This window comes from Hermetia illucens, chromosome 4, assembly GCF_905115235.1.
Source record: "Hermetia illucens chromosome 4, iHerIll2.2.curated.20191125, whole genome shotgun sequence".
NCBI classification, from domain to species: Eukaryota; Metazoa; Arthropoda; class Insecta; order Diptera; family Stratiomyidae; genus Hermetia; species Hermetia illucens.
In genome coordinates this window covers 72,561,362-72,573,485 of record NC_051852.1, presented here as the reverse complement: position 1 = coordinate 72,573,485, position 12,124 = coordinate 72,561,362, and the positions used below count along the sequence as shown (strand labels likewise).

Here is a 12,124-nt window from a genome sequence, read left to right as displayed (position 1 = left end):
ATGAGTTGAGTTTGGTTAATTATAACCTGTCCATTCATGCAATAAATATTTTATTCAATGTGTATATGTAGCTCATAATTTAAACATTGCTTAATAAACAAATTTTACTGCAGAAAAGACACAACTATCATATGTTATAACTTTATTAATAATACAAAGATTTCCATCAAACGTTCCAGTATTGTGTCCTGTTTTATTGCTCATATTCATGCCAATGCCAACTTTTATGCTGCTAGAATTAATTTAAGAAACGGTTTTTATAGTAATATACCACTGCCATTTCTACTTCGGCAGTGGCTTTAAACCTAAGCTTCATTTAGAAACATAATAATAAGTTCTTCTGATTTTCGGGCTCGATAGGCTTTAACAATGAGAACTGACTGACTTTATGGTTTGTTCATTTCATACTCAGTTCCTGGAAAGCCCAAATCATCACCGCGGACGGTATAAAATTGGCAAAAAAAATATTCACAGTTTGTTTTTGTGAAAAAAAAACAGCTTACCACTTACATAACATGATGAAACTGAAGCACAACCTCATGGAAAATCAAATAGGAAAGGAATAATTAGTTAACAAAATTGAAAGGAAAGCTAGGCCCTAAAACTAATCCAATCACAGAAGTCAGATAATAACATAGATGAACTATTCTCGACACGGTACCAAATTGTACCTTATGTTATCTCTTACATTAATGCCGCCGGGTAAATTTCTAAAATGTGGAAATATACTATTATTAAGTTTATTTGTGCAGATATCGGAACTGTAGATATTTCGAGGCCTAGATTTCGTAGCGATGCACTACTGAGCCCTCGCGCTTCTATGTTTCACCCAAAAAAAAGTACTACCCTTTCATTTGATACCACACATGACCATATTTAGTAAACAAAAATTGTACACCCCACTTCCATAGTTATGCATTTCACGTATCGTGCGGAATGAATGTTAATGAAGTTAATCTGGTAAAGCGATTTGAATTTGCTCAGAATTATCCTTTTGAAGATCAAACCTTTTTGGGGAGATGTATTTTTTATAGATCGATCCTAACAAAAAATTGTAGCCAAAAGATCTGAAATTCACAGTAAAGTGGGAAGTGTTATGGTGGGGTTATTTTTATGGGGCGGAGGTGTGGGAAATGCGGTATTCGTAGAGGGGTATATGAATGCATATTTATCAAACATTCAAGATATGCCGAAACAGTGGCCCGGAATATAAAGCGTGGGAAACACATATGTGGTACTGTTCAATTATGCGAATCTATTCAAAACCTTTTCACAATGCCCGGACTGCAATATTATTGAGAACGGGATTATATTCGATCGATCGGTCCCATTTCGAAGAAAAAATACTTGATGGAACGTCTTCTTGAATAATGGAGAAAAATTCCAGCCAAATATATCCAACGTTTGGTCAAATCCATGCCACTGCCCAGTGAAGGATGTTAATGATGCTAAAAGTCTCCATACGGAGTATTAACTTGGCTTTTTTAAGGTTTTGTGTAAAACAAAACTTTATTAAAATCGATTCACTGTCTGCCTGTCTGTCACACGCACTTTTCTCAAAAAACGGCTAAACCGATCCGAACGAAATTTGGTGGACAGATGGGAACTATGAAATCCCACGCATATAGGGAGTGGCATAAATTTAGATGGAGTTTAAAGCGGGGCTCCCCATACATGCAAAGGGGAATTCAAAACAATTTTTCCCCGGATATTGTTGTATAATGTATCAAATGAAAGGTCTCGATTAGTACTTTCCGCAACTGATATAAGTTTAGTCGTGAATTGCAAAGTGTGCGAGGGACGAGTCAAAATGGACGCACTTAAAGTAAGGCAGGGCTCATTTTCGGAAACTATCCAACTTAACAACCCGAAAAGCATCACGGTGGTGCACTTAGATGAAATCTAGGCCTCAAAATATGTCCCACTCCGATATCTGCACACATAAGCTTACTAATAGTATATTACCAGCTTTTAGAAATTTACTGAAAACCCCCCTTAACTTCATCCTTCGACTTCCGAATTTTGTAGCAGCATAAAGGATAATATTTCGTACGTGCTAAATTTCATGGAAATCCGGCCATTAACGCCAAAATTATAACAGTTCAAATTTAGCGATTTCGCGCGAATTAACTATGCCAAAGCCATGCAAATAAGATGCTGACGTCATAATTAACAGGAATAATCGACATTCGCGTGAAATATTAAAGTGGCATTTATGAAGAATCTACTTATAGCCCTTTTTAAGATTTTGTGTAAAATATCATCATCATCAACGGCGCAACAACCGGTATCCGGTCTAGGCCTGCCTTAATAAGGAACTCCAGACATCCCGATTTTGCGCCGACGTCCACCAACTCGATATCCCTAAAAGCTGTTTGGCATCCTGATCTACGCGATCGTTCCATCTTAGGCAGGGTCTGCCTCGTCTTCGTTTTCTACCATAGATATTGCTCTTATAGACTCTTAGACTTACAGATCATCCTCATCAATACGGATTAAATGACCCGCCCACCGTAACCTATTGAGCCGGATTTTATCCGCAACCCGACGGTCATGGTATCGCTCATAGATTTCGTCATTATGTAGGCTACGGAATCGTCCATCTTCATGTAGGGGGCCAAAAATTCTTTCTTTCGAACGTGGCCAAGAGTTCGAAATTCTTCTTGCTAAGAACCCAAGTTTCCGAGGAATACATGAGGACTGGTAAGATCATTGTCTTGTACAGTAAGAGCGTTGACCCTATGGTGAGACGTTTCGAGCGGAACAGTTTTTGTAAGCTGAAACAGCCTCTGTCGGCTGCTAACAACCGTGCGCGGATTTCATAATCGTAGCTGTTATCGGTTGTGATTTTCAACCCTAGATAGGAGAAATTATCAACGGTCTCAAAGTTGTATTCTCATCTTTATTCTTCTCGTTTGACCAGCGCGGTTTGATGTTGTCGGTTGGTTGGTTTTCAGTGCTGACTTTGCCACCATATACTTTGTCTTGCCTTCATTGATGTGCAGCCCAAGATCTCGCACCGCTGCTCGATTTGGATGAAGGCAGTTTGTGCGTCTCTGGTGGTTCTTCCCATGATGTCGATATCGTCAACATAGGCCAGTAGTTGGGTAGAATTAAAGAGGATCGTATCTCTTGCATTTACCTCAGTATCACGGATCACTTTCTTGAAGACCAGGTTAAAGAGGACACATTATAGGGCATCCCCTTGTCGTAGACCGTTGTTGATGTCGAATGGTCTTGGGAGTGACACTGATGCTTTTATCTGGCCTCGCACATTGGTCAGGATCAGCCTAGTCAGTCTTATCAATTTCGTCGGGATACCAAATTCTCTCATGGTCGTGTACAGTTCTAGCCTGGCTATGCTATCATAGGCGGCTTTAAAGTCGATGAATAGATGGTGCTACTGGTGTCCATATTACAACAGTTTGTGTAAAACACTTATGTGAAATCTGATCTTCGAGAGATGTCCCATTCCGGTATCTGCTCAAATAAATTTACTAATAGCCTCGTGCATGCACATGCCAAGTTTCATGAAAATCCAACTATTAGTGGCAAAGTTATAGCAGTTCAAACTTATCAATTTCGTGCGAATTAACAGCATCCTAAGCCATACAAATAAGATGCTGACGTCATAAATAACGAAAATAATTGACATTCGAATGAAATATCAAAATTCCTTTCAAGAAGAATCTAATTCTCCCCAGCCCTTTTTAAGGTTTTGTGTAAAACTTTATTTGATGTGGTTAAATTCTTGGCATTTGCTAATAATGTTAAACTCAGACTCTGAAGCGTATGAGGTTGACTATTATCAATACAGAGCTTTCCATCAAATGATTTATTTAAATCGCTTTATAAAAAATAGAGGGCTATGAAATTTTTAGCTATGTGAGACAGAGCTGCCGTGTATTCGTCGCTCCTCACATATTTTTCTTTTCTTCAGCCTTTGTCCCGTTCACAAGCGGGGTCGACTCGTTGTGATCGGTTTCTTCGTTTTATTTTATCCAATGCCTGATTAGGATATAATCGCGAGGCCATTAAATCCCCATCCAGCGTATCAAGTCACCGTTATTTCGGCCGATCTTTTAGTCACTTACCATCGACTTCGATGTTCAGACCAATGTTGGCAAGTGAATTCTCGTTAGCGCGAATTATTACCATACCAGCGAAGACGCCTCTCTCGCAATTTTTCCACGATCGGTGCAACCCCATATCAATCGCGGATATCCTCATTTCGGATGTGATCTAAACGTGTCACGCCACTAGTCCAACGCAACACCTTCATCTCCATTACCGCAAGACGCCGTTCATTGTCTTTTATAATCGACCAACACTCAGAACTATAGAGAGCGGCGGACGGACGATATTGCAGTAAATTTTAGATTTGAGACGGCTGATAGCATTGAGTCGAGATCAATCGCTGAGTTCTGACAATGGTAGTAACTTGTCCCTCGAGATATTTAAATCGCTCAGTTCTGGCAACGGCAGTAACCTGCCCAGAACTGAGCGATTTAAATATCTCGGGTCAAAGCTATCAGCCAATGGAGAATTATGTTATGCTCCTCACATAGGGAAACACAAAGCCTTTTATACCTGAAGCGTCAAGCTTGTGGTTTCCCGACTTGTTTCAATTTTTGACATTATTATGATTTTTTTGGCATTGACGGGATTTCAATTTTGCATACAAAAATAGAGTTTCTTTTGTTTTTTGCCCTCAGCTACGGTTTTATTTTGTCCTTCTTCGTTGCATTATATCTAACAGACTGTAAGTAACGTTCTTGCAAAAAAAATATACAACTCCTTTTACCCCTTTTCTGATCATTTATGTATTTCCTACGACGCTCTCCGGATTTCACTTTTGCTCACTGTACATATGTCTAATATTATCACTTACGGATTTTTGTGCCTAGAATGAACTTAAGGAGAATTTTTGAGTAAATTTCTAAAATATAGTAATATGCTATCATTAACTTTATTTGAGTAAATAACGTAATGACATGTTTTTAAAGCCTAGACTTTTTATAAATACATCGCTGTGTTTTTTTCCAGGTTTTTCGCTTGGATAGGTTTAGAGGACAAGACTTGTTTCACTTTGTGGGGCAAACATTCTCAGTCATCACCCTGCTGCCTTTCACTCAATATAAGACATAAGATCATTTCCAAAAAGTACCAATATGACCATATTTTGTGAAAAAATTGCCCCCCCTTAAACTCAACACAACACGTATAGCGGTTCACGGACCACATATTCTCGCCGAATTTCATTACGATAACTCCAGCGGCTTCGGAGTAAATCTTGTGTGACAGAAGGGCAGACAAGAAGACGGACATTGAAACGATTTTAAATTGGTGTTGTTTCACACATCACTGTCCGGTAGAAATATTTCACACTCATTCATGGACTCCATCCCTGAAGAACTTCGCATGAACTAGTAGAGAAATGAGAAGACCCAGGAGTCAGAAGTAACTAAATCTGGCGAATAGGAAGGATGTTACAACAATTGGTACTGTACTCACCGCTTTGCGTAATTTTTTTTCAGCTGTGTGAGAAGTTGCGTTACCTTGATGAAGTGATTTTTCTCGAGAATTTCTACATTCAGATGATTCACAAGGTTACAATAAACTGAGTTTATTATTTTAATAGTCTGGAGGTGAACAACAAACAAAATTCTTTTTACATCACAAAAAAATAAATTAACATTTTCGTGGCCTATTTCTGCACCCTAACTCGCTTCGAAGCCTAGGTACCGGATTCAAACCACTCCATAGTCTCTTGTTTTGGTTCTAATAAAATAAAATCTATAAATCTATATAATTTTTGTAACTAATTCAAAAATTATCAAGGCGGTGAGCTGCTTTGCACATGTAAAATTCGTCAATATTTTCTGGATAATATTTAATAATCTTTTTGTATTTCAGTTATTCTAGTCCAATAATATATTTTAGTATACAAAATATAGCTCACAATATAGCACAACAATTGGATCTACTTCCGCTACAAAAAGCGTTTTTTATTTCTTTCAATATCAAATTTGCACTCAAATCCGAGGCGCGCTTTATGCGTTCTATTCATTCGGCGAACTTCAGCTGTTGGTGGATGTGAGTTGAATTCCGAGTGCTGATTGTGCAAAATGGAGAGTATCAAAATTTGTAGCGTTAATCACTACCTTGTCGCTCCCTTGGTCTTCATTACCAATGTTAGCGCGATCACTGTTGTTCATGTAAAATGCTCAGGGTCACGTTTATTTTTATGCAACTACGTTCTAAGCATTCCTCAAATTAATAAGACGAACTCAATGGAAAACTGGTTATAGATTTCTACTTAAAGCCATATAACGTATCAAACAGAATTTCGTAGCGAACTGAATACAGAATCGAAGACGACAGGTGTTGCTTGTTGAGCGATTGTAAAAAAGATTAAGAAGTCCAATCTGTGTTATTATGCTGCCCCATCAATTATGGAGAAAATTGGAGCTAAATTACTCGTTTCCGATGTGAAAACCTGTCTCTGTTGTTAGCAGCTCAATACAGAGCTTCGTAATGCGAGACGTATTGGAACTTGCAGCTGCTCATTTGCGGTGAAAGTAGTTCTCACAACGAATTTCTATTTTTGATTACAATGAAATGATTACCAACTTGGGTACGGCAAACCATAAGATTGAATAGTTTGTCGAATACACCTTGAATCCATTTCTGTTGCTTCCTCACCACATGGTCTACCCTTTTCTTATAAGTCTACCAAGTTCAAATGTATTATTTACCCAGCGCCACGTTCATCTTTTAATGAATGCCATACCTACATACTGTAATATTTTATCAAATTTTAGATCAATAGTATACTGCGCTTCGTATGGTTTTTATAGTTTTATGTGAAACAAAACCTATCGAACTGAAAAATCTGAAAAAAAAATCACAATGGTGCATCCATACGAAATCTAGGCCTTAAAATACACTCCATCCCAGCCCACCCGTCTCCAGCGGGTGGTTGTGTTCCCATAATATTGTCAGCTATAGGCAACGTACCTAAATCCCTCACACAGGCTGGTTCAAACCATGCAGAAATATACCATTCTGCATACGTGCTCGATGCTGCAGGGAGTTCTCGACGGATTCTCTCATTGACCTACCACCGGCCACCACTACTAGCGCCCCTTTATAATTAAAGTAGGTAGGATCGTCCGAGGCTAAATGCTTGGCACTTAGTGCTAGTATTAGGTAAAATCCGACATCTGCCGGGATTGTGACAAATCGGAAAATAATAATAATATAATATATAACACTGGAGAGGTTGAACGAAATTCTAATAAGGAAGTTATAGTAGATCAAAGTGTGAAGTTTGTGTTTGTGAATGTGAAGTTTTTGCGACTACATAGAATATTATCTATATATTTACTGATATATATCAGTGCTCAAATAAAGCGAACCGTCTGAAAACAAAGAGCTCATCTGTACGAGGAGGGAACCCATTAGACCAGCTACGAAAATAGCAAGTTAATCTCGTTTATTTTCTGTTTGTATTCAAAGCGGTTTACTATCTGTCTGTCACATGCATTTTTCTCGGAAATAATTGTAGCAACTGACACCAAATTTAGTGGAAAGGTGGGAACTGTGAACGTTCATGCATACAGTCAGTTACATTATTCTACATTGAATTTAGAGGGGGTCCCGTACATGCATAAATGTGTAAATTTTTTTCTTACCAAATATAGTTATATTATATCAAGTGAAAGGTATCGGTTAGTCCTTTCCCAAGCTAGTCTAGACTTTGAATGTCAGCATCACGCGAAAGTGGATATTTTCATATAATATATGCATATGTTACCCAAATATTTTTATAAGAGAAATAACAAAACTGTTCATACCTGAAGCGCCCAGCTTCCGGTTTCCCGGCTTTTTCCTTTCTAATCATTAGTGAAGGAATCAATGCAGCTATCAGATGAATTGCAGTGACGTTGCACCATGCTTACCTCCTTTGGAGGTAACAAACAAATACTACAAAGTTTGGACTCTGTTGTTTTCCCATTACTCCTTGAAATAAAATTGAAGCAGTCCATTAACTGTTGTCAAATTTCTCAGACATTAAGCTAAAGCTCGTAATACTAAGACTAAGGAGGATCGTTTGGTAGACAAGATAACTGCATCAGGGTTTCGCAGGCGGATTTATGTTGTAACTGCCAACTGCCACGGTTTTTTGGCTCCACAATCAACATCTTAGAATAAATAACGAGGTGTGAGCATGGGGGCTTGAGCGTTCTACTTGTTTATTTCGACACAACAAAGGAGTCGGAAATTTAAAAAAAAAGTCGATCGAGTAGTGCAAGCACATAATAATAAATCGTCGCTTCAGGTATGAAAGGTTTTGTTTGCTTTTTCTGTGAGCATATTTGAATGCAGAACTAACCCATTTGTATGTAGCCCGTTATGTATATGTCAGACTATTCACTTTAGTATCTGATTGATATTAATTTGCAGTAAATTTACAATTTAAGTTAACTTTGAGCTACTGTAATTTTGTTAGTGATAGTATGATTTTAATCAAACTTGGAATTAACATGCTTCATATTATATTCTATTTTACTACACATTTTCATAACTCTAGGATAAACCTAATTCAATTTCCCCAAAAGTGTAGTAATATACCATTATTAACTTAATTTAAGCAGATATCGATATGGACAGTATTTTGAAGCCTGGATACCGCATAGAGACAGCTTCATGATGTTTTTATTCAGATTTTTCGGTTGGGTAGTTTCTGAGAATGGGTCCGTTAAAGAAATTATCACTTCCGACCTCTCCCACTCCCCGCCTTTTCAACGAATGTCAAAACTAACACCGGCTTCGGAAAGCACTAACCGAACCATGAACCATCTCATCAATTGCTCGTCATCGTGTATGAGAAGTCGACTACTGACGTCCTTCGTAAGACCATCGAAAGATTTGCGGCCACATGCAAGCTCTTTCGTGATGCGGTGTACATTTCTGAAATCATTGCGGTCTTCTGTATCTTATGCTTCCCTGTCCAGCGTAATAGCAAATTCTCTCTTGTCACGGCGTACATTACGCTGAATTTCTCAGGATTTCGCTCGATATCGGAGTTCGAACGCAACACGCCCGTCATAACTTGCAGCGATCCGCTTCCACGACTCCGCAGTCAGCCACATCCTATGACCCATCAGATGGTGATCCTTTACGAGGCCGATAGCAACGCCTCTCTTGTTACGCACATCTAGAGCACAATTCCTAAATATACTGCTGATCGCGAAATGGTCGATCTGATTGATCATACTGCGTTGGCTAGTTGAAACCCAACTGACCTTATACCCGGTTCTCTGCTCGAACAATGTACCACCAATGATGAGGCATATATTTAATTACTCGTAGAAAGCATCCTTCCCCACTATATCGGAAGTCTCCGTTGGTACGTAGCTTTGTACAATTGTGATGCTCCTCAACTTGGACCCGAATCTTGAAGTTAGAAGTCTGTCAGAAACCAGTTCCCAGATCAAGAGAGCGGGCCTACTGGTAGCCGTCAGAAGCAATCAAACACCGGATTCGCGTCTGTTACCACTTGGCTTTCCAAAGTACAAAAGTACATTACCGCACTAGGGAGAGGAATACTCGCCAGTCTCACAATCTTACTTCGGTTAGGCCCAGAATGTCCAGGTAATATCGTTGGAATTCCCGCCCACGTTGGAGAAACCGTGCATTCTAAGACGCCCTCGCTACAGTTGTCGAGGAGCGTGCACACATTCCAGAAACCAATCATGGTCGGTTTTCGATAGCCAAAGGCCGTAGCGGTGAGATTAATCCCTATCCGAGGCGTTGTTGACGATTTTCGGTAGCAATAAAGTGTCAAAATCTGCAGGTTGCTAGCTCCCAAATTTCTGTCCCTTTTAATCGCCTTTTACGCCAAGCAGGGAAGACTGAGTGCATTCTTACGCTCTAACAAGGTGTTCAACGGATCAATCTTTTGACCAAATTTTGTGTCGACAGGTGTAATCGTTTCTGAGAATAGTGAGTATAACAGGCAGACAGGCAGTAAATGTATTCTAATAAAGTTTTTTTTTCACACGAAACCTTAAAAACTGCACACATTGCCTGCGAACCGATGGATGCCACTTCAAGATGGGAGGTCAGAATTGTTGACAAATCTAGAATCAAGTCTGCACAAGTTATCCCGGTGGTTGTCCTCTATTACTCTGTGGAGCTTTATATTATTATCAAGCGTCCGATTGTGGCCCCCAATTCGCCCACGTGCATCCGTTTATTCACCCCAGCGTGACAATGGCTTCTTCTCTAATCAATTCGAAAGAGAAACACCAGCCACTCCAGCGATAGACCTCGTTTTCTTTTCTCATCGCCGCGCGAATTGTTTGACTTGTTGGAGATGTTGGAAGAATGTAATAATTGGCAACTCGGTCTTTTGGGCCACCAGCATTCGGATGCTGTGGCAATTTTTCACCACCGACTTTCTTCACTTTCTCTTCCACTGTGACTGCGAATGGGTCGTTGCAGTGAAATAGCTTCCAAAGAGTCGCAAACTCCTTAAACAATCGTAGATTGACGTTAGCACGCCTCTGCGAAAGGTCACACGACCGCTACGACCTTAATTTCGACTCTAAAGCCGCCCGGATCGGAGCGGACAAATACACAATTGGGATGACTACAGGTGCAAGAATTTGAATGGAATGCACTGACCTTCGGTTACATGCCCCGACCTGGGAAGGCTCTCCTTCAGCTCCGTCATGATGCTTCCTGGTGTTGGTGCTCGAGTCAGTCGCACTCAGCCTTGCCTCGGCTGTCGGTTGTCCATTAAATTCCACGGGTGTCGTCGCACCGAGAACTGGTTCACACGGAGCTCCGCGGCACAGGTAGAAGCCAAGTGACAGCACTCCCGACCCGCACTACATGCAGAGATCACTTTTCCTTCACCTTCGACGGCGAAAGTACCAATTATCGATCTGGTATCCGAAAATCGAAATCGCGAGATGTGGCAAGGGATGACTCGAGAAGAGGCACTCGAAAGCAAATCTCGGTTTCCGCACAGAACAAATCAATTCTGGGACGTATTCCTTCCAGACACCAATTTCACTCGACGCCCTGTTCACAGAACACAGCACCAATGCCGAGCACGTCGCGGAGACAGCATCTGCGAGGACGGATAAGCGAACAAGACTGAAGAGTGGCGGCGGCGAGTGGCACACAAAAGACGGGCCCGGACGATAGGATTAGGAACGGGCCGCGGGGCCTGGAGTGGAGCAAAACAACTCGAAAGGGAAATACTCACTCCAGCAACGTACTACTACGCTGGTCGGCGCGCGTACGACAGCGTACGCCACGTGCGTACGTGTGCACTCAGCACTACTACTACTGCAGCCCACTTGAATCGGCTTCCCTTCAACACCGCCCTAAATTGCTCTTCTAAAGCGTAAACAGAACCACCGCTGTATTCCAGGCCAGTGGCGTACAGTTCTCACACGTTGCACACAATACTATTCTTGACTTCGCGTTATAAATACCTATTCTGTGACATTCAAACCGTCATTCCGCATGGACTATCACTATTTAGATATTCGGTTCTTTTACATGTCCCCCAAAATCAAATTGATTTGCATGAAATTTAATAACATAGCTGGCGATTAGGATATTTCGTTTTATAACTTCAGGGGTTTAGAAGCTATCTTATATATATGTACATATATTTTTTATACTTTGCCATGTTTTCTTTCATTAAATGAATTTTTCTTTAGACAAAGAGGGTAGTTTGTGAAATCTTAACAACTGAGGAGATACAATGTTCTAAATCATGCGAATGAAACTTCTAATTTCTATAATATTTTATGTAAGTCAATTCAATTACAATTTTCTGCTACTTTTTATAACTCACTTAGAGTAGGTGAGGTGAGCCTTAAATATCATTTCGTTTTAGTTGCTGAAATTCCCAGTTATTTATCGTATTTTCCGCTAGTGTACTAGGTCCTTTGGATCTGTAAATCTCGTTTAACGTTATGGTCGAGGTCACAGTTAGAGACTAGACAGCTGCCACACTCCCTCTTGCCCCTCAAGGAGGGAAATCAGTGCGAGTACACACGATTTCAAATTGTTTTACCCTTGAGCATGAGCGAGA

At 40.2% G+C, this 12,124-nt stretch overlaps 1 protein-coding gene across 5 annotated transcripts in view; it reads right to left on the bottom strand.

Moving 5' to 3' along the window:
* LOC119655190 (coiled-coil domain-containing protein 50) overlaps positions 1-11,622 on the bottom strand; it is a 46,015-nt gene extending 34,393 nt beyond the window's left edge. For 2 of the 5 annotated variants that reach the window (XR_005249883.1, XR_005249884.1), the window contains exon 1: positions 10,696-11,622. Coding sequence is in view for 3 of the 5 variants with exons in the window: in XM_038060956.1 (XP_037916884.1) it covers positions 10,696-10,744 (49 nt within the window). In the remaining 2 variants the exon portion in view is untranslated. The remainder of the gene's footprint in view (positions 1-10,695) is intronic. The other 3 variants (XM_038060956.1, XM_038060957.1, XM_038060958.1) reach the window with 3 other exon arrangements.
* Positions 11,623-12,124: the final 502 nt, after the last annotated feature.